General features: G+C 42.9%; 1 protein-coding gene across 1 annotated transcript in view; it reads left to right on the top strand.

The window, feature by feature from the left end:
- Positions 1-23206, top strand: part of MYO3B (myosin IIIB) — a 399378-nt gene that overhangs the window by 27854 nt on the left and 348318 nt on the right. Inside the window, exon 8 of the mRNA XM_073806955.1 lies at positions 7196-7341. Within this exon, the coding sequence (XP_073663056.1) occupies positions 7196-7341 (146 nt within the window). The remainder of the gene's footprint in view (positions 1-7195; positions 7342-23206) is intronic.

Genomic DNA, 23206 nt, shown 5'->3' with positions numbered 1-23206 from the left:
AAAAAAAAAAGAAGAAGAAATAAAACCCCCCATAAATTTCAGTTCTTCTAGTCCACATCCTCTTAGCAAAAAACCTCAAATCTCAAATGTATCCTCCCTCAAAGTTATATTTCATTCAAGGGAAGAGATTTTATGTGCTTGTTCACTATCTCAGCTTGTAACACTTTAAGATGTTTGTATGTAAAACTGATGAATAATACTTGCCACTGGAATATTTATAACTGCAATTTACAATTCCAGGGAAATTCCATTTTAGAAATCTTTATGATCAATAACATTTATTAATTATGCTGTGTGAATTATGTAAGCAAAATTAAGAATTCTATTTGCCTTCCTACCTCTCAGCCTATCTTATTTGCCAGTCTATTGACTGTATTTTAGGGCTCAAGGTCAGCCAAAGATTAATAGCTTTAGGTTTATTTGCTTTGCCTCTTTGTGAGCTGAAATTTAGCTCTTGAGATAACAGCATTTTGCCTCTGTACTTGAGTGAAATTTTAATCTTGACCTTTGGTTATAATTTTGGATCACATGATCAATTCTAGTAAGATGAGAAATCAGATCATATAAAGCAAACCTAATTGCATTTTTAATGACATTTTAAAATATTAGTAGAAAAATAAAATAGTCTGAATAACATCTATTGTTTTTTAAGTTTGGTAAATCATTTTTTATAAGAGCAAAACATATTTTTCCTTATGGTGGATGGTGCTACTATAATATTATTTACTTGAAAGTATTGGTTAAAAATCACATTATTGAAAGAGATTTCAGCCCAGCAGCTCTTTGATATATCATTTGATAAATGGTTTAAGTTAAATAGGTTGGAGAAATCTAGGTTTTCTGAATGCAGGAGTTCATACATTGACTGTTTTTTGTCCCCTTCACATCCAGTTTAATACAGATGTTCTTTATAGATAATGAAGACTTTGAGATGAGGAGAAACTGTTCTCTAAGGTTCTTATAGCCCAAGTCTTTCTGCAAGAGGTAGAGGGTGGATCTCACCCCCTATCTTGGGAACTTTATCAGTAAGCCCTACTCTTGGTCTAGGCTGAAATGAAAGTGTAATCATGGGACATTTCATGGGCTCGTGGTGGCCTGAGAAAGTGTAAGTACTAACTCTAGTCTGGTGCTTACAATGGAAAAGAATATGGTTGAGAAGAGAATTTCTTTAATTCTCTTTAAATTCATGGGACCCTGGTTTTACAACCAAGACAACACCTTTAACCTGTCACCTTGCTGATGAAGAATCCCCACAGCCAGTACATACCCCTGAGGAAGGAAAAGGCAAACTTTCTAATACTTATTTACATTTTCAAGACAGAAAAACAGACAAAATTTGTTCTTTTTCTTATAGAAATAATCCATGTTCCCTGTAGACATTTTAGAAAATGCAAAAAGTTTTAAAGAAGTAAATAAATAAAATGGATATTACTCATACATCAGTGACCTGATGATATCTACTATTAACATTTTGGTGCCATAGAAAAAGCTGGGTAACCTGCATTTTCCTAAGCAGTGCTTCAGGTAAGACCCATGAGGAAGGGATTGTTTAATTTGCATAGGAAGAAGAGATACAGGGAGATTAAATAATTTGCTAAAGTTATCCAGTGAGGGGGTGGCTACCAAAATGAAGATGGCTTGCTCTGGGATTTTCTTGCACCATGCAGAGGTGCAAGTCTTTTCACAGCCCCAGAGCTTTTCACAGTTACTTTTCTCCAGCTCATGGCTGAGGAAAGGGCCAGCCTCCTCAACGGAACTCAGGGGACCATGCCCGGGATGGATAAGGCGATGACATGTGTCAAAGCGGTTGCGTTATCAAGTTGTGGGTGCAGTTTTACCCTATAAACTCCTTTAGGAGAGGGGAGGAGGGAGTGACTGGGGAAGATTTAGAATCTACAACTTTGGAACCCGTTAGCTTGAAGAAGGCTTACGAAGAACTGCCCTAACAAAGAAAGCTGACTGCTGGCCTTTGCTACAAAGACCAGTAGAGCTAAACTATAGTGAAAACTTATTTCTTGTCCTTGGTTCCCTCCAGAAAGAAGTTTTGGGCAGCCAAGGTGGTAATGACCAACATTTGGAAGGCTCAAGCCCACCTCTGGGTAAAATTGGCATTGAGCACTGAGGCTGTTAGTGCACAGATATTGCTAGTTATCCGAGTAGTAGTGTCTTTCCCCTTCCTAAAATAAGCAGCAGTGTAGTCTAAACGTATCAGAAAAGCCATAAGTTTGCATTTCAAGGTAGGAACGTGGACATGCTCCATTAACCAGTATCCAAACAATTGATCTGTCGCTGAAGCTCATTTTCCTTAATGGAGGCATTGTCACAGCAACCAGCACCTTTTCATAGACATTAAGACCTTCTGCAAAATACTGGCAATAAAATCCCCTCAAGGTTCCAGCCACCCAGTTCACACCCCAGAATGATCTACTGCTAGGTAATTTGCATGGAGAGGTTAGTCTCTCAGTTTGAGATATCTTTTTGAGATAAGAAAGCCACTTATTTGGAAATCATTAAGTCATAGAATATTAGAGCTGGAAGGGATAGTAGAGATGATTCATCCCCACCTTGCCATCTTATAGATCTAGAAAGTGGGGTCACTATAACTAAAGAACCCTCAGCTCAGAGTTTTCACGGGACTTGCTCAAAGGGACCCAGCTGGTGAATAATGGAGTTCAGACTTTCTGATTCCAATCCAAAGATTTTTCAACAAAGCTTCTCTGATGAGTGCCACAAATTGATGTGGATGAGGGAGGAAGAAAGATAAGACATAATCCTTACCCTGGGTTACTACTGTTTACTTCAGAGGTCACATTGATGAGATCCTAAGACTGGCCCCTTTAAAACCTAGAAGGAGTGATGAGGTTAATGATAGATTAACACTAAGTAGATAAAACTACTCATTAAAACTCAGAAACAGTATAAACACTCATGATGTCATGACAAAGAGTTGAAGATTGTTAAAGGTGAGTATGCAGAAGTATGGAGGGACTTATACATCCTGAAACTCATTGAGACTCAGCGAGACAGTAATTTAATCTTGGAGCCAATAGACCATTAGCAAATACTGCACTAGAGCTCTCTTTATTTTGATTCATTTTATTCTGTGCTCTTAGCCTTTGCCAGGTGCACTAAATATTTTGTAACAGTCTACATACACATCTTTTGGAACATTCCAGAAGGCATATCCTCTTCATATGAACATGCTAGTGGGACTTTGAAATCAACTTTGGAGAATTCTTGCTTTGTAAAATTGATATTCATTAGCAGTTTTTCTATTCACAATGCTGGATTAAGATAAATTTACCAGTTTGTTAAAGTTCATGATATATTGGGTTGGCCAGAAAGTTCGTTCGGGTTTTCCGAACGAAATGTAGGCTATATTTACTATAATATAAAACTCCATGAAGTCACCGATAACACATCAGTGCTTTATTGTTACTCTTCAGTATATTCTGCTTCTGATCCTGATGGAATTTTGTTTTTCTTATTTCATCTACATGTGAAAAAAAAGAAGTGAGTTTCCAAGAGCACACATGAGTTTTCTGTACCTGGTTAGAGGTAGAGCTTAGACCCAATTTGAACTTGTTATACTGCCTACCAAACTGACTTCTTCTTCCTGACTTCCCTGTTTTATAAATGGCACCATCATTCTCCTGGTCACCCAGGGTCATAATGTTTGTCTTCCTTGGTGTGTCCCTTTTCCTAGCCTCCCAAGTCCTGCAAGTCTTCCCTTGAACTCTCTCTCACACCTATTCCATCTTCCCCATTCCACTACCACCAGCATCTTTTATACTCCTATGACTGAAGTAAAGGCTTGAGGTAGAGGAGAGAATACACTTGCCTTAGGCACGTCTCCTTCTGGGGGCAGTAGAGGTGAGGTTGAGGAGTGGAAGAGGACAAGGTGTTTGGGGTCCTGGGCCTGTGTCAATACCATTTCAGACTCCTCTCTCCCCACCCCTCTACTATGACTTAAAGAACCTGGGAAACCTGGTGCCAGGGCAGTGCACTTACTTGACATTGCCACTCTCCTTTTCTTTGTGGAGCATTGTAACAACTGATTCAGAGAGCTCTCTGAGAGGTCACTTCCTCCTGGGGGCAAGACCAACCGACCATTTAAGCATTCTATATCAGCTTTATTTTACCTAGAGACAAGGAGAATGCTGAGCTAAGGAGAGTGAAATTACTTTTTCTCCTAAAGAAATAGTTGCAGATTTTGTTGTTGGATTGATAGGGAATCCAGTTCTAGGATGTGTTGACCTTCAGTTGGGATGCAACCTCTCAGAGTACCTCTTTGAATCCCATCACATGTAACCCAATAAAGAGATGGAAAGAGAGACTCCCTCTGAAGAGACAGAGTTTAGGTGACAAAAATCTCAAAAATGTGATTAGTTTGGTCAAAATATGTGTACAGATGCTGATAATTCAACTGTTTCTTGAATATAACCTTTATTACTTAGAGTACTTTTATCACATTGTGATAACCTGTTCACTTGTCTCTCCTCTGCCTGCGTTCAAATTCTGTCCCTGACCATGACTAGCTATGGGTACTGGGGAAGCTATTTAACTGTGCTATGCCTCAGTTTCCATACCTACAAAAGGTGATAGTAGTACCTACCTGACAGAATGATTATATACCTACCTAGTACCATGCCTGGCTCATGGGTACTCAATAATTATTTGTGAGTTATTTTACTAGAGACATTTTCTATAAACTTCTCTAGAAGGCTAAGCTTAAATAATTCATTTGTCACATTACAAGCTGAGTTTAGGGAAGAGAATTTGGCCAACGGATACTCTTCTATTAATCAGACTGAGCTGAAGATAATGTGTGACTGTCTGTAAAGAGAAGTGGAAACCAGATAAACGTTTTGAATATTTTATGACAGCACTTGAGAATCGATAGGATGTCTCCATTCCCACATTTGGACGGGTTCTTGGAATTGCCTTCTGTGTCCCATCCAGGATAGCTAGAAGTTGATTTGAATTTCTTTCTGGAAGTTGTGGACTATGGGCACTATTTACTTTTTGTTGTCTTGCTTAGCCTGAATTGGTCTCGCTCTAATATCCCAAGCTTTTGGAGCCCATATCCTTTACTGGACATCCTAGTACGTATTGTCTTAGGACATTTTTAGTTGTCATGGTTTGTCATTTAATTTATTATAGATTCACTTTAAATTTCACTTGGCCGTAGCTCCTGTTGGGGAAGGATAGAGTCTTATTTCTTTTTCTCTCACAGGGATGTATAAGAATGGTGAACTATTTGCTGATTGATAGGTCTAAAATTATGTTTGTCTTACACATTTGGAAATGTCATTTCTGGAAGGGAAGGTGGTAAATAGCCTTCTCTGGAGATCTTTTAGAATAATGTAGTTTCTCACCAGATGGAGGTGATGAAAGTGAGATCTTCGGGGGGCAATGTAATGGCCTCTGCTTCCAAAATCGGAATTATTTGAACTTGAGTTTGAATGCATATTTGAAAATAATGTGTTAAAAGTATGATTTTTGTGTGTTAAAAGGGTGTTCTATGGTGGGATAGTCTATTCAGAGGGTTGGGCTGGGATCAGGCCAAGGATGCAGGTACATAGAAAAAGGTTCTTTAGTGCAGAAACTGGAAGAGAAGGGTAGACAGAAATTATAGGAGAAGGAACACCAAGTCTTGGGCAAGATGGCGGGTATGTTTGCTTGGCATCACGCGACCAGTGAACTGGGTCTGGCAGAGAGCAGGTGTATTAGTTTTCTGTCACTGACATCATAATATCACACATTTAGTGGCTTCAAACAACGTGTGTTTATTCTCTAGGTCAGAAGTCTGCGTCTTACCCAGCTAAAAGTAGTCTCCATTTGGAAGTCTCACAGTCATCTCGGACTTAGTATGTCCCCAATGGAGCTCCTGCTGTTCAACCCAAACCTACTTCTCCGACTGTCTTCCCCATCTCATTTTGGAATCACCCAGGTTAAAAACTCTGAACTCTTCTTCAACTCTTCTTCCTTACAAGTCCCATTCAGCAAATCCAGTTGGCTCTGCCTTCAAAATTATATAATCAGAATCTGATTATTTCTCACTGTCTCTAGTTTGGAGTCCTGCAGTAACATCTTTACTAGATTTGCTTCTTCTATTCATGTTCCATATTATTGTATCCTCAGCACAGTAGCCTGCTAATATATAAGCCAGATCCGTCACTCTTCTACTCCCCATGGCCAGTTGGTCCATCTTATTCAAAGTCAAAGACCTTCTGACAGCCAAAGAGGGCAGGCAGGACCATCACTTCGGCCCTGCTGCGGTCTCCAGTGATGCTGTCTATCTACCTCATAGGCTGTTGGACATAACATCATCAGACTCTAATAAAAGTCTCCCACCTGCTCATAGCCATGGGTCATCCTTGGTCAAGGAAGCAGATTTAAGGTCAAATAGGAGCATTTGGTTCCTGCACAGCCTCTGGCCCCACCCCTGCCTTCTCCTGACCCCACTGTGATGGCCACCAGAGTCTAAGTGCTGGGACTTTTCCTGTCTGACTCAAAACGTTGATAGAAAAAGATTTCCCCACAAGGTTCCATACTTTCCAAACCAATGACAAGCCCAAGGGCGTTTTCTGGTTCCCCTTCTCTTGCACCTAGTAGAGCTAATACCTTCAGCAGCAGCTGGGCTGAGACACAAACCAGTTGTTGGGGTTTGAGGAGGGGGCCAGTTTTCTTGGAAAAGGGGAATGGGAGGGAGTGGTTCCTCTTCTAAGTTAAGCACATCAGTCTCCCAGCAGCTTTCTGCTCAAATGCTGTGCTCCTAGGGACTTTGTGCAGGAGGTAGGCATCTTTGAGAACAGTTGCTCCTCACTGTTGAATTCAGCGGCTGGTAATGAGATGAAGGATCTAGACAAAGCCTTTCCTTAAAGGTCATTAGGGTGGCTGTGGTGAGGTATTCACCCTTATGCCTCCCCTTGCACTGTTCTTGGTATCTAGAGGGTTCAATGCATGTTTCTTGAACTGAACTGATACATTTTTAAAAGTTAATGAACATATCAGATGATAAATCAATCACACAAATAAGGCCTAGAAAATGGACATCTTATTATTACTGGAATTTAATATCAGTATAGCCAAGGGAACTGAGAAGGGGGCTAAGATCGGCCAAGGGCCTTTCAGGACATCTGTGGTGTCAGTGGGTGGGGTTGATGTGTTGTGTCCTGCTTTTGTCTGATAGGTCATTGCTTGTGAGCAGCAGTATGACTCTTCCTATGATGCTCGCTGTGACGTCTGGTCCTTGGGGATCACAGCTATTGAACTGGGGGATGGAGACCCTCCCCTGTTTGACATGCATCCTGTGAAAACGCTTTTTAAGATTCCAAGGTAAGACACAAGATGGCGCTCTTGGCTTATTAGTTCTTTGTGAAAGAGGCTCTTTAAGGATAATAAATTGTTCATAAACAGTTTCTCTCCAAACCTGTGAAAGCCTGATTGTAAAATGTATTTCTTTTTTGTGGGGAAGTGGGGGCAGATGCAGGAAAGTGGGGGAGAGGGTGTTCCTGAAATGTAACATTCTAAAAATGATAGGACTATGTCATAACAATTGCATATTTTCAGTACTCTAATTTTTTTGACATGTTCATTTTTTGCGCTTTGCACGAGAAGACTGAAAATGTGGTGTTGGATTAAGTAATCTGTCTAAATACTGGTGTTTTCTTTTTAAATTATATAATCATGTCTGGTTATTTTTTTTTTTTTCTAGTTTGACTCTTTCTCCAGTATGCTGAAAAACTTAGGGATGAAATAAAATGTATGCCAGCACTAAAAAATATCAGAAAAATGTTACATCAGTCATGACTTTCTCTCCATCCTTTAATTTCTGTCTCAATGGGCAATTGTGCTGAAAGAGATCTATTTGAAGGGTATTTAAATGCCATTTTATTTTCTATTGTCTGTATTCATTAAGGGTTTGTACAAGAGGTTTGGTTGTTTGTCTTTCATCAGAATAGGGCTGATGTTTGGCCTGCTCAAGCCTCTAGTTACAGAAAATGAAGCTCTGGAAAGCTGCATCCAGGAGGGTTGCCGGTTGGGAGATTTGTACCTTCCACATGTCTCTTTCAAAGGAAGGCCCTGGGCCGGCTGGGAGCCACTTAACTGCTCTAACAATACAAGTGTTAACCTTTCCTTATCTGCACAATCACACAGCTATCACAGTCTTTAAAAATGTCTCCTGATTGCAATTTGCATTTCTGATTAGGTCTATTTATATGCAGATGAGGCTCTGTGGCATTCATCATCATAATGTTATCGTTTTATACTTAATCCGGATGTGAACAACCACCCACCATTATTCCCAAAATGATTCCCACCCAAGTCAGAGTTGGTTTTTTCCGCCTTTTCCAAAGTACAAAAACAGGTTCTGGTGATTAGGACAGAGCTCCTGGCTTTTAAAATTAATAGTCCGATGAATGTGCAAAACAATGTAAGAATGCAGGATCCCAAAACAGTATTGTGTACAGTAATATGTCAGGAAATGAGAACTGGTATCTGGGATGATTTGTGTGTTTTGATTTTTTACAAATGGTTTACTCTTTATTTACTGTAGCCACATAATTTCTCAGTTATCAGAATTAAGATGTGGTTTCTGATTAGCAAGACGTGTACTTTTGATAAGGGATCATCTACTTGGATATGTGTTTTCTCTCAGTCTTATTTATTTAATTTTTAGTGTGCATTTGTGTACAGAGCAACTGTTCAAAAATTTCATAGGGTGATAAATATGAGGCAGCCTAGAAAGTGTATGTGTGTGTGTGTACATGCAAATGTGTGTGTGTTTAACAGACCCTTCATCTCCAGTGACTCCTCTTAGCTTGCTTGTGGTGCCCAGCCAAACCTCTGATATCTAATAACCTTTATACTTTCACTCCCCTCGCTTCTTCCATCTTGGGAGAAGCTTCCAGATCTGAAACACAAATAACCAAGCCCCCTACTGCTTGCCTCAGGACAGGGCGAACTTCAGGAACAGAGCAATTGCTAGAAAAGGATCTTGGGGTGACAAGGATCCTTATCCCAAAGTAGGTTGAAGCTTGCTTTCTTTCCTTCTGGTGGAATCTCCAACCCTTTTACCATCTCTTGGTTCCTGTGCAAGAGATGAATCAGATTGAACTAGGGAACGTCAACACTAGTCGGTTAGCAGGACCCTCAGTGTGATTACGTGTGCTCAACACTTTGCCTTTATCACAACCTTAACGGCCAACTGGACATTTCTGGACAGGAAGGATGGAGGTTTTTTTAAAAAAATGTAACATATTTGTATGTACTGTATAGCTTTTTATAATCACTAAGTTATTTACTTAAAAAGTATCCTGTTAATTAGAATCATGCAGTTCTCTTATGAAGGGCTGTAGATCGACCAAGTGCAGTCTCATGTGTGTTCACGCACATGTGTATACTCTGTCTTAATCTTGAGTGGTAAAAATGTATCCTTTCCTCAGAAAAGGTCTTCGATGGAAAGTGGAGAAATTTAACATTTGCGTACTTTAAACAGGCACTTAGGTTATCTACCTGTATGTTTCATGGGGCTCTCTCATTCTATCTCAGCATTTCCTTTTGTAATAGAAAAAGAGTAAATGACAGGTAATGACAAAAATCCTTTGAATCTATTAGGCTTCAGAATTTTTTTTGGTTATGAGTGTTGTTGGTGTTCTGGAATTCTCGTCAATTAAACGATGAAGTCCATTGCAGAGCACTCTTGGGGGCCAGAGTACTGTGTGTGGCTTCCTCCTCTTCCCTACAACCCTCTCCTGACTGGAAATAAATTGAGTAAATTACCAAGGAAGGAAGGAAAAGACCTTTCCTCAGTCAGGGAAGAAGTGACTTTCACGAGTTCTAAAGGACAGGGATTAATGCAGTGCTGGTTACATGTGAGGTGGGAGCCTCAGATGTCAGTGAAGCAGGTGATCACATGGGCTCCCCAGGCTTTGTCATGAAATAGGAGTCGAGACCTGCCTGGATGTGCCTGATTTGCCTGCCCAGGGGTCTCCTGCTGTCCCCTCTCTGCCTCCACCCACCTTGCCCTTTCTTTTGACCTTCACATTAGCAGATGACACACGGGGTCGTGGTGACCTGTCTTTGAAACACTGAGACTCACAATCTTTCCCACATTGCAGACACAGAAATTGTCTGCTGATTGGCATTAGAAGATGACACACGGGGTCGTCGTGACCTGTCTTTGAAACACTGCGTGACTGACAATCTTTCCTACATTGCAGACGCACAGAAATTGTCTGCTGATTGGCAGAGCAGCCACTGTTTGCTGAGCCTGTCAGCATGTGTCATCTTGTCTAACGCCTTTGCTCTAAAAAAGTCACCCTCTCTGACAGTCACTGCTCTGTCTGCTGCTATTTCTCTCCAGGAGTTAGAAGAGAGGAAATGAATGAAAACCATTTCTCTAGGCATCAGTGGGTTCGACAACATCTCTCTCAGGACTCTCTCCTGAGGATTGTAAATTCCAAAGGCTTAGAAGGATCCTGCAGATGACCAGGATATAGTTTTCACTTAAAAGGAGATCTGATTATAGATTATTTGCAAGAACCCATAGAATTAGGAGTATACAATTATGTACATTTCTTGGCAACCAGGTATCTTTCCTTAGCTTGGAGTCTTTGGCTAATGACCTCTTGGACCTCCACAGATGGGGTCAGGGAGACAGCAGGGACTAGCGTGGGCGTGTTTATTGGACAAGGACTGGGAGCCATGTCACCTGCCCATTTATTTGGGGCCACATAGCTGCTGACTCTGTGCAGAGTCTTACTGCACATTGAGTGCTTCCACCGCATTCCTGTGGAAAAATGCAGAGTGTTTTCAAGATTCCCAGCAGAAATGTCCTCGGTTGGGAGTGGATGGGAAAGAATGGCTTGAACATTCCAGTCCCTGAAGCCAGTGATTTTTCCTTCGTAAAGAGAAATTTCCCTGTAGTACACGATTTGGGAGAAGAACTTGTGGTACTTCCAGTTTATATTCTGGCTTGTTTTCCTCACCAAATTTAGGTTGTTCCAAACTACCCAGCGAGTTAGTTTCCTAGGGCTGCCACCGCAAATGACCACAAACCTGGTGTCTTAATAGAAATGTATTCTCTCACAGTTCTAGAGGCCAGACGTCCAAAATCAAAATGTCAGCAGAGCCCTGCTCCCTCTGAAGGCTCTAGAGGAGACTGCTTCTTGCCCCTTCCAGATTCTGGTGGCTTCTGGTGCTCTTTGGTTTGTGGCAGCATAGCTCCAGTCTCTGCCTCTGTTTCCACGTGGCTTTCTTCCCTATCTCTCTGTGTCTTCTTTTCTGTCTGACCAGTAAGGGCACTCGTCATTGGATTTAGGTCTCATCCTAATTTAGGATGATTTCGTCTCAAGATCCTTGTCTTAATTACATTTGCAAAAGACCCTTATTCCAAATGATGTCACATTCTCAGGTTCCAAGGGGACATATCTTTAGGGGGCCACAATTCAACACACTGCACCAATCAACTTTCATGTTCACCACGTTCCCTGAGAAACTAATTTGGGGGGCAAAATATAGGACAAGTAGCTACATGATGATGGGAACACAATAGCTTAGATTTATCGAGTGCTAACTTATGTGGCAGGCACAGTGCTATGCGATTCACAAATACAAATGCATTCATTCCCACAGTGACCCTTGAGGTAAGTGCTATCACCACCCTTTTTTCTAGAGGAGAAAACTGGAAGCCCTGGGAGAAAGTCGCTGGTCCTGCACCTGTGGAAGGAAAATGATTTGAATCTGTGAAGTTTGACTCCAAAGCCCTCATGTTTTGCAGCTACACTGAAAAGTTAAAGACCTTCCTTAAATTATACTCATTTATTGATGAATTATGAATTCAGCACCAAGGGGACTGGAGTATAAAGAAATGAATAGGGGGGAAGAGTTCTCGGAGCTTTCTGAGAGGCTGTTCCTGAGTTATATTTGGCTTGAATAAAATTTTCCTTTAAAAAAAAAAAGAGACAGAAATGAATAGGATATCCCGGCCTTTAAGAAGCTCACAATCCAGCTTCCTTCTCCATGCTCCCAATTTCAAACTGACACAGTAAACCTGAGAGTTAGAATTTTATTAGCATCAGTGAGTGTGTCAGTCAAGGAACTGAAGAACAGAAATCAAGAGTCATCATAGGTGAGCACAGGCCCTCCTTGGCTCATTGATTTATGACTCCCAAATCCCTTCCCTTCTCCAAACTCCCCTTCAAGCATCTGCCTTTTAGTTCCTGTTTTAGAACACTTAAGACCAGTGTTTGAACTAAAGAATTTCAGGTTATCATTGTTGGTATCCAGTCCTTTCTGTCCTATCCCACCCTCCTTGCAAAACCTGCACCTGCCATGAACATCAGGGCTGTTTCTGGTAGGGGCAGCATCTCCTCCCTTTCATCTTCCTCTTATTTTTTCAGTAGGAAAACCTTGCTTTGGTTGTGGAGTAGATGGAAATCTGCTTCTGGCATCCTGATTTGGAATGCGTTTTCTCTCAGAAACTATTTTAAATGGTTATTTAGGAGGAGGCAATGGAATACATGAAGTTCTCGCTTTTCGTCCATTATTAGACTCTTATGGCCAACTCGAGTTTTATAATTGAGTCTGAGGACATAGCCTGTCTCTAGAACTTCATGCTTACGTAAAAAAATGCTTCCCAAGCTCTAAACTACCCATTTACAAAAGTGCTTTGGAACACAGTCTGCTGGGGACTTGGGAACGAGCGTGCCCTCTAATCTAGGATATCTCTAACTCTGTTCATGCTAAGTCAGGCTTGGGCTGAGTGCTTGAGTTGCAAGGTGAATAAGACAGGGATTTTTTTCTCTCAAGGGGAACATAGTTTACTGTCCCCTCCCCCATTCATTGGCAGAGGTGAAATGGGCAGAAGTCGGATACCCAGGAAAAAGGAGAAAGGAGGAGAAATCACGGAGGACACTCTTGGGCTACCTGGATGCTGTGGACGGTAGGGCTCAGAAAGTATGAGTCTCTGTGGGTCTCAATGCCAGCAGTTGACTCTTGTTCTGAAACAGACTCCCTGGGCTGAGTTTTCATCTAATTTCATCTGAATTTCTATCATTTTTAAAGGGTAAAGATTTCTTTTATTCTGAATTTCCCAATTCACAAAGCAAATTGTTCCTACATGGGTGGGAAGCCAGCTCCTCAGCTGTGAGAAGATTCAGAGGCAGCAGGGAGTCCTGAGTCACCAGTAATTGTCTTAGTATTACAGAATTGTCACAGGACATTTTCCCTTATGGCTGTGAAATATAAGGAAAAGAAATTAAAGCTAAACTATTGTTGGAGTGTAATGAGTGAGGGGGGGGTGGGTGTTTAATGGCACAGTAAGGCTGGGTTTACCCTGGGGGAACTTTGGTTTCTCTTCATCAACCCAGGTCACTTAGCTATTGGCCTGAGCAACAAACCCTCACAATCCCAGCTTCACTCATAAAGCAAGAAGAGCTAGAAGAATTAGCATCAGTTAGCATTTATTGAGTGCCTAAGAGCAAAAAAAGTTTTGAAATACTCCAGTAGAAAAACCATGGTCTTTTATGAGTCTTTTTCTTTCTTCGGGTTTTTTCTAGTTGCATTTTAGTGGATTGTAATCCCTCCCCCTCATGATGCCTTGGGGGTACCCTCCTTCCCCGTGGGGTATCCTCTCCATTTCCTTGAGAACATAACATAGTAGCTGGAGGCAGCTGGCAGAAATGCCCCGGAAGGCTTCTGCTCTGTGGAACATGTTTCCACACTCTTTTTAATTTGAGTTGAGCAGCTGGGGCTGTTAGTTCCTGTGGAGGTGTAGCTTGCTGCCCCCCCGAATCCTGATGGGCAGGGAAAGTTCAGCTTTGCAGGGTTTCACCTAGGGATCAGGTGGCACAGCAGGAGCATGCCTCCAGGGAGTGCTGGTCCCCATCCCCCTGGAGTAAGAGGCCCACCTTGAGAGAAGGGAAAGGCCAGTGAATGCGAGGTGCTGACTTCAAGCACTATCTGCGCTTTCTCCCTCATGACGCTGATTTCATTATTTTGGCACCACTTTGGCTAATTCCCATTTAGCTCCTAAATGGTGGAGAGATGGGCAAAGAGGGTAGGCAAGGAAACAGAGCTCGAAATAGTACCAAAGGGTTTGAGGCACCCTCATTTCCTCTTGATTCCAAAGAAAACCAGGGAGTAAAGGTGAAGAATAGTTATAAACTGTCTTCATGGGTTAGCATAGTGGCAGGGCAGGGGCAGCACAAGGATGAAGGGTGGGAAGGTGGTTATCTGGATGAAGGCTCATCACAGCTGGAGCTCTCCATTCCTGGAGAATCCTGGAGTCAGGTGAAGCCAGCGTCCTAGGAAAGAAAATATAGCATAGTGGTCAAGCATTGGGGTTTGCGTCACTGGCAGGTAACAGACCACCCCCAAACTTAGTTGCTTAAAACAGCAATCATTTATTATTTCTCATGAGTCTCTGGGTTCTCGGGTGGATCTTGGCTGGGCTTCCTCGTGCAGCTGTGGTCAGCTGGGGATTTGGCTGGGCGCTGGCTGGTCTAGGATGGCCTTGTCTAGGACGACTTGGCTCTGCTACGTGTGGCTTCTCATCATCTAGCAGGCTAGCCAGGGCACTTCTCACATTGGTGACAGGGTTCCAAGCATAGATACAGGAAGGGGTAGAAAACTGGGCTGTTTTTACAATTCATTTACCTCAGTGTTCTGTAGTCAGTCTGCATGGGTTCAAATACCAGTTCTACTGCTTTCAAGCTGTATGAATTTGACCAAATCACTTGTCTCTGCACCTCAGTTTCTTCCTCTGTAAAATGGAGATATGAATGGTATCAGCCTCATAGAGTTGCTGTGAGCAATTAATGAATGTAAATTGCTCAGAACAGTGTATAGTAAGCATTCCATTTTTGCTGGCTGCTATCAAAGAAAAAAATCTCAAAAGTGTATTTATATTGTAAGGAATTTGCTTTCCCTTGTAGCTCAAGAATTGACACCTTCCATTCAAAAGAACCACCTGTGAGATCAATCATTTGAGGGTTTTAGTTAATTGACTGATTGATGATTATATGGGAAATTGAGAATGGAGACTGATTTCTCAGTAAATCCTTACTACTTCCACTGTGTCTATCTGAGGGAATCCGCCTTGAATATCCATTGTCACAACTCCTTTGTTAACAGACACACTCCTAAGAGATGTGGACCGCCCCCCCCCCCCAGTCCCCATACATACCCATGAATGTGATAATGGGACTGCCCCTTGGGGAGCAGAGCTGGCCTTGGTCCCCATTCCCATTATGTCTACAATGAGTAGTGATACTGTCATCCTCTGAGAACTGAGGCTTGCAGGGCTTTTCCTTTCCTCTCAGTTCCATCTTTGTGGCAGCTTTGTGCTTGGTGGGTGAGTTGTGTGATGGGGGCTTGGCTGCCTCCCTCTACAGGGTCCCTTCAGCCCTCTTGGTAGGTATAACCTTCCCCCAGGTTCTGGAAATTTCATGTCCCCAGGTAAAGGGACAATGGTAAGAGCTCTGTCAAGATTGGGTTTCATTTTGCTACCACTTTCTCCTCCAGAGGGAATGATTTCTTTCCAGCTCAGCCTGCAAAGGCTATAAACATTGGCAAAGGGAGACTGAAACCCAAGCCAGGTGAGGGGATTGTAAGGAGAGCACTTCGTTGCTCCAGATGAGTTCAAATTTCTTGGCTGGGAGGAGTGATACTCCAGGGACTGAGCAGATGAGACTGCTGACCCACTGACAGTGATCTTGGAAGAATTCTGGAGGACAGGAACAGTGTTAGAGGAGTGGAAAGGGAGAATGTGTTTTAATTCTTCAGAAAAGGGAAGAAGGCAGGACCTGCAGACTACTATCTGGTGAGCTTGACTTTATGCTGGGCTAATTATTAAGATTCTTTCTTTTCTTTGAATAGCTTATGAATTCTTAGAAGGAAAAGCTGTGATCACTAGGAATTGGCATGGGTTCACTAAAAATAAGCTATGTTCGACTAATGTCCTTGTTTGGTGTTACTGCAAGCTGAAAGCAAATGGGGACTGTTTTATACAGAATATATTTGGAATATTGCCCTAAGGTTAAAATCTATTTTGATGTCTTTGTGGCCAAGATGGAGAAACACAGGCTGGAGGATGGTGGTGGTGATGTTGATGGATCATAGATAGCCCAGGAAGGACTGTGTTGAGGAGCACTGGGTAATGGTGTGGGTGTCAACATGGAGGGAAGTCCTGGAGGCCCTGGGCAGGGCTCTGCTGACTGTCCTGCCTGCTGAATGTTTTAAAATATGTGATGAGTTGGAGGACATAGTAGCCTGTTGGTCACATAAGGGTAGCTGGTATGCTGCATGGCAGACTTGGAATCCCCCAAAGACCTCTACTGCCAAGAACAATGGGATTCCCTAACAAGCAAGTAGGCTTGCAAACTCTGGTGAGCTGTATAGGCTGAGAGAGCCATGGCTTGAGAATTCATGGGCAGAAAATGAGTTTAATTGTGGCTGTAAGTTCAGTAGGGGTCAAACAGTAAGACAGTCTTTCACGGTTCACGTTTGGAAGTCAGAACAAACACCAGCCCACACTGGCTCCATCCCAACCAGACCTCCTTTGGAATGATGGCTTCGTTCTGGGCACCACACTCAAGCTGCTGCCAGAGAGTCTTACCCTGACAGAACTCTAGCGGGCCTGAAGCTGGCATTTCAAACTGGGATTCGGACACTCAGCTCTGGTTCTGCTCCTGCTCTGTCACCAGTCCATCCTTTCACCTCTCAGGGGGCAAAAATGGCACCATCCTTAAGCAGAATGTTCTGCACTCAGATAACAAGGCCTGTGTAAACCGTTTCCTTCAGCATCCTCCCTACACTTTATGGGTACCAACAGAGGGAAACGTGAGTAGTCACCAACTGCAGGGCCGGAGCCATTCCCTAAGCAGCCGGTCTCACCCAGCACAGAGGTCCTTAATCTTCACTGCAGCTTACAATCTCCTGGGAGCTTTAAAAAATACCAGCGCCTAGGCACCACCCCCAGAGATTCCAATGTAATTGGTCTGGAGTCAAACGCAGCATTTATATGAATATATAATTAATTTTTACAAATATATACATTTGTAATAATATGCATATTGTTTTGTATTTTAAGGTTCCCCCAGACGATTCTGAAGTACAACCAGGGTTGAGAAAAACCCTGCCCTGAAACAACTATTAGACTGTTGTTTGTTTATTTATATTTCCAAACTACAGTGTCTCCCCTGAAAGTTCTGGTTCCTGCCTTCCCCATCCCCACCCCCTGGTTGAGAGTCGAGAAATTAGAGATGTTACGGATGGGAGTGTGTTGTACATTATGAAGAATGTAGAAGCAGAAAAAAAGCATTTCAGCAGAATAGTCAGTGGTGATTGTCTGGGGTTGAACTGTGGTATGTCTCCCACAAAAAGATATGTTGACGTCCTAATTCCACAGGACCTCAGAATTTGACCTTACTTGGAAATAAGGTCATTGCAGATGTAATTAGCTAGGTTAAGATGAGGTCATACCGGAGCAGAGAGGGTCCTTAATCCAATATGACTGGTGTCCCTATAAAAAGAGGGAGATTTAGGAACTTCCCTGGTGGTCCAGTGGGTAAGACTCCGCGCTCCCAATGCGGGGGAGACCAGGTTTGATCCCTGGTCGGGGAACTAGATTCCTCATGCATGCCGCAAGTAAGAAGTCTGCATGCCACAACTAAAGACCCCATATGCTACAATGAAGATCTCGCATGCTGCAACTAAGACAGCCAAAATAAATAAATGAATGAATAAATAAATATTTAAAAAAATTATTAAAATAAAAAAAAGAAGAGTGAGATTTGGACCTAGACACACAGACATATGACGACAAAGACATACAGGAAGATGGCCACAGTGCCACAAGCCAAGGAATACCTGGGCCACCAGAAGCTGGAAGAGATGAGGAAGGAGCTTTCCCTAGAGGCTTCAGAGGGAGCCTGGCCCTGATGACACTTTGATTTTGGACTTCTGGCCTCCAGAGCTGTGAGGGAATGAATTTCTGTTGTTTTAAGCACCTAGTCTGTGATACTTTGTTACAGCAGCCCAAGGAAAAGAATACAGCAATTTTATCTTGTTTGGAGCCTGTTGTTCCTGGACAGCTGCCTAAGTCATGATTAGGGCTAGAGGGTTGGGGAAAGGAGTGAGATGTTTGGCCTGTAAGAGTCCTGGGGGAGGGGGTAGTGGGGGAGGGTTACATTGGCTAGACTTCCACTCCATCAACCCCCAGGGGGTATTTCTGTAGAATCAAGGTTCTTACATACCATGCCTAGCAGGACTCAGATAGGAAGTGGGTACATGAGAGTTCCTCCCCTCCCTTGCTCTGGGCCACTGAGCCAAGACTTCCTTCCCCATCCAGCCCTACCTGGGCAGGGAAGAGTCCCTCCTTTCCACAGTGCTCAGCATGGAGAACGGAGCTCTGCATTTCTTCTCTGAGTTCCTTCCAGACTCTGGACTTGTGGAGTGGAGTACCAGAATGAAAGGAAATGGCTCCATCTGAGAATAAAGGGAACCGCATGGTAGAAGTAGAACTGGGGGCATTGAGAAGTAGCTGTGGTGGCCTATCACGTATCTGGGACAGGTATTGTGAGGCAGGTGAGGATGTCCCAGAAGACCCACGTGTCCTTCTGGGCAGGGCCAAGCACAGTGGAGCACAATCCAAGGAGCAGAATTATGTGCTTTCCGTGTCCCAAGGGCCTCTCCACCTGCACAGAGGACAGATGGGCATCCCAGCATCATGCCTGGTCCTAGCTCTGGGATACAGATGTTGCCTTCCACCAGGCTTCATCCAGGTTTTGTTCTTTAGCTCCACACCTAGCTTGTGGCCAGTTTAGGGAACGGTGAGGAGTACTGTGTGTGTGGGAGGGTCTCCTCCTGGACCCTGTGACCTTATCGCTTCCTCTGCATCCAAACCCTCAGCTCCTGCTTACTTTGGCCTCATATTCTTGGTGTGAATTCTGGTTCTGCTCTCTGGAGTCCTGGTCCCCTCCTACCCCTCTTTCTGTGCCACCTGTCTCTTGGGTTGGAAGCTCCAGCACACATGCTGTATTACTTATCAGTCTCAGTGGGTGTGGCCTCTCCTGCTGCCCTTATCCTGCAGTCCACCCCTTCTATACGCCTTCCTTCTGGAAGAGTGAGGGGATGGGAAGCCTAGTGTTTGAAGGACTGAGGAGAGGTTTGAAGTTAGTTACCTCTAGGCCACCAAGTCACAGGGAATCTGCCTGATTTGGACATTTCTGGAAGTCACTCAGCATCTGCAGGATAATACTGACTTACATATTTTTCTAATGTCTTCAGGCGCAGCCCCATAATAGCAAGATCTGAGGTGCACATCCCCTCTATTAATTTCTTACTGCTGCTATAAGAAATGATCACAAACGTAAGTGGCTTAAAACAACACAAATGTATTATCTTACAGTTCTGGAAGTCAGATGTCTTTAGAATCTGACTAAACTCAAGGAGTCATCAGGGTTGAGGTCCATTCTGGAGGCTCTAGAGAGAAATCCATTTTTTGCCTTTTCCAGCTTCTAGAGCCTACCTGCATTCCTTGGCCTCTTCCTCCATCTTCAAAGCCAGCAATGGCTGGTCAAGGCTTTCCCACATTGTATCACTCTGACACTGGCTCTTCTGCCTTCCTCTTCCCCATTTAAGAATTCTTGTGATTACACTGGGCCCACACAGTAATCTTCCCATCTTAAGGTCAGTTAATTAGCAACTGTAATTCCATCTGCAACCTTAATTCTCCTTTGCTATGTGGCCTAAGAATGTAACCTAACGTACAGATTCCAGGGGTTAGGACATGGACATCTTTGGGGTCCATTATTCTGCCTACAGTACCCCTCAGAATACTGCCCAGGAATTCTTAGAAATCTTCAAAGGTGTGCTGCATTTGTGGCCACAGCCATTTTGAGCTACCATCGTGTGACCTCTGCCCTCTTATTTCTCTCATGTCTGACTCTTCTTTGCCCACATCTGTTGCCCTCTCAAATGCCATCTCAACACCCCTGCCTGTGGGGCTGCTGGTTCTGGTTACGCCCAAAGGCTCTGATCTTTGGAGGCCAAAGCACTGGTTCCACCCAGAAGAAGGGAAGTAGCCTCTCTAGCTCTGAGCTAGACCCTGTCACTTGCGTCCCTGTGCAACTCTACTTGTGCCCAGAGCCTCATCATTTTGGTCAGCTTCTGGCCTTCCTCTCTTGACAGAGTAGCATCAAATCCCTCTAGAATAACAGGTTCTTCTATTTTTACCATCATTCTTTTAATCAGTCCAAGGAGACAGAAAGGAAACAAACCTACACCACCCCCTCCACCTTCCTCTGTACTTCCCCTGCTTCAAACTTAATCCTTTTGGTTGCATGAGTTAGTCAATAGATGCTCTTATTCATGTGAAACTACACTTGAGGTTGAAGCTGAATAAAGGAGAGGTACTGACTGTCTAGTGGTCTGCAGGGTGGGAGGATACAGGACAACCCATCTCGGTGCAGAGAGGAACTAGTAAGTCTTCTATACCTATGCATTTTAAATCTAAAAACCAAGAAACAAATTATGCTTTCCTATTACTGAATATGAAGATTGACCCTGGCGCCTTCACTCAGTCCATGTGTTGGATGGTCCTTTCTGGTTTGATCTGCAGATGAATCACGAGGGAGCTCCACAGCCAAGGGGCTGAGAAGGCCCCACTTGTAGGTTCAAGTGTAGAGTCCTGGAAAGCACTGAGGTTAAAGGGTGCTTCATTAAGTGGTTGTATGGCAAATGCCATCAAGTGTCAACTAAATAGATCTTCACAAAGTGGACAAGTGGCTTTAAAAGATTTCTGCAAAGCAACCTCAGATCATATCTGATTCTCCTAATGCAAACACATCTGAGCAACAGAAAAAACTTGCTGAGATGATGACACTGCTCCTCCTAGGACAGCTCTTCATCAGCCACGTGAGGTTCAAAACAATGATAAGCTAATCAGCTATGCCAAGAAATCAGTTTTTAAAATTCAAAATTACCATGAAGACTATCTGAACTATGGATTTATATCCACTACTGTTAATGATAAAGCTCTTCCTCAGTATATATTGTGCAAGAAGTCATTAGTACAACACATTCAAACCTCTGCAGTCTAACTGCTGAATGTTTGGGAGTAATGTTAAAAAATATATTATTTATTTCATCTTATTCATTTTTTAAATTTAGTAACACTTGTACACAATTGATAAGAAAGGAAATTGTTATTAGAGGGTAAACTCAAAAATTTCTTACTGATAAAATATACAATCAAAAAAATTTGGAGACCACACTCTTCTAAACGTAGCTTTGGGCCCTAGTTCAGCCACTGTAAATAGTTCTAAAATCATTTGTCCCTTCACAATTCACATTTACTGTCTTAAATGTAATTTCTTTGAATCTCCACTGTAATTCTGATAGGTAAGGTTTTTGTCATTTTAGAGTTTAGGATTCAGGGCTCAAAAGAGTTAAGGTTTGCTCCACGACATACAGTTAATAGAAGCTGATATGTAGCAGGGGGTGAGCTTCAAGTGGTCTGTAAACTCCCCAAGATTGAATGCAGAATGGGTCATTTTTAGGAAGATGGTTGTCATGAGTTGAATTGTGTTCCTCAAAAGTTATATTGAAGTCCTAACCTTCAGTACCTCAGAATGTGACCTTCTTTGGAAATATGGTCTTGACAGAGGTAGAACATAAGCTCTCCAGTTTGTAGTACTTTGTCATGGCAGCCCTGGGAAACTAATACAGTGGTCCATAACTCTGAAAGGGGTTCAGGACCCTAAAACGCTTAAAACCACTGATGTAATCCAGTGCAATCATGAGCAGAGGAAGAAGCCCAGAGGCTGAGAGTTTCTCTAGGTGATGTGGCTAATTAAGAGGGATACATGGCTGAGTCCCACACGTTCTGACTCCTCAGTTCAAATTCAAGGCCAGGAGGGGTGAATGTGGAGAAAGTGACCTTTTCCCTTCATCACTAGATTTGTTGTTGGTTCTGCCTTGGTGGCCCGCCTCCATTTGGCATGCCTCACCATTCTGCCGGTGACTTTAAAGGAACAGGTGGAAAGTGTGTTGTGTCTTTGCCTTGATGATGATGTACTTCTCTGGAGATCATGGTCTTCCTTCTGCTCCCCCTTCACTTCCTTCCAGAAGTTCACATTTGGTACTTCTGTGTCTATTAAAAGAGGGGGAAAAAAAAAAACCCAACTGTAAATAGATATGTATATGAACAGGGAAATAGTTCATTGGCTTGGTAATGTTAAGCTCTCTAACTGGAAAGGCATTGAAAAAAAATCAGTGCATCTGGCACAAAATTATAAGTCAGGGAAGAATGACTCTAGGGTAAAAAATATTTGACAAGTAAGTTCGGCAAAATGTAAAAGTTTCCTAGTTAAAACTAGGAGCATGTGTGTGAATAGTGACCTACTTACAAATGGACTGTAAACTGTTGCTCGGAATTAATTTATTCAATCATCTGATCAGTATTCATCAAGTGTACACTGTGATCAGGCACTGTGTCAGGCACAGCAGTGAACAAAACTAATTTCCTGTCCTCATGGAGTTTTTATTTTGGGTGGGGGAGAGAAATAATAAACAGACAAAATATGTAATATGCTAAGTGGTGATAGGTGCCTGACTGAAGAAAATCAAGTGGGACAAGGGGAGTAGAGGGTGACAGCTGGGGTGGGATTTACTATTATACAAGGTGCTGAGCAAAAGCCTCTCTGATAAGGTAGAGGGGAGAGTCTAAAAGGAGTGAGGGAGCAAGCCATGCCTAGGGAAAAAGTAAGGGCAAAGTTCCTGAGATGGGAAGGAGGTGGGCGTGTTTTAGGATAGCAAGGAAGCCAAACTGGAGCATGATGAGAGAAAGGCAGGGCCTTGTAGGCCACTGTAACGGTTTTGGATTTTTTATGAAAGAGATCAAAAGCCATTAGAGTTTGGAGTAGAGAAGTGACATGAAATGACTTCTGTTTAAAGCGATCTTCTGGATAGTACGTGGAGAATGGAATGTTGGGGGGTGGGTAGGAGTACAGGCAGAGAAACGAGGTAAGAGGCTCTTACCTGTTATAACACAGGTAAGGGAGAATGGCACCTTGGACCAAGGTGGAGGTGGTGAGAAGTAGCTGGATTATGGATATAATTTGAAGGTGGATTTCATAGGCTTGCTGATGGATTAGATGTAGGGCGTGAGAAAAAGTGAGGAGATCTCAAGGTT

Source organism: Tursiops truncatus, chromosome 7, assembly GCF_011762595.2.
Source record: "Tursiops truncatus isolate mTurTru1 chromosome 7, mTurTru1.mat.Y, whole genome shotgun sequence".
In the NCBI taxonomy this organism is placed as follows: domain Eukaryota; kingdom Metazoa; phylum Chordata; class Mammalia; order Artiodactyla; family Delphinidae; genus Tursiops; species Tursiops truncatus.
Note: the sequence above shows the minus strand (reverse complement) of the source record. Positions and strands in the feature narration are given on the sequence as shown.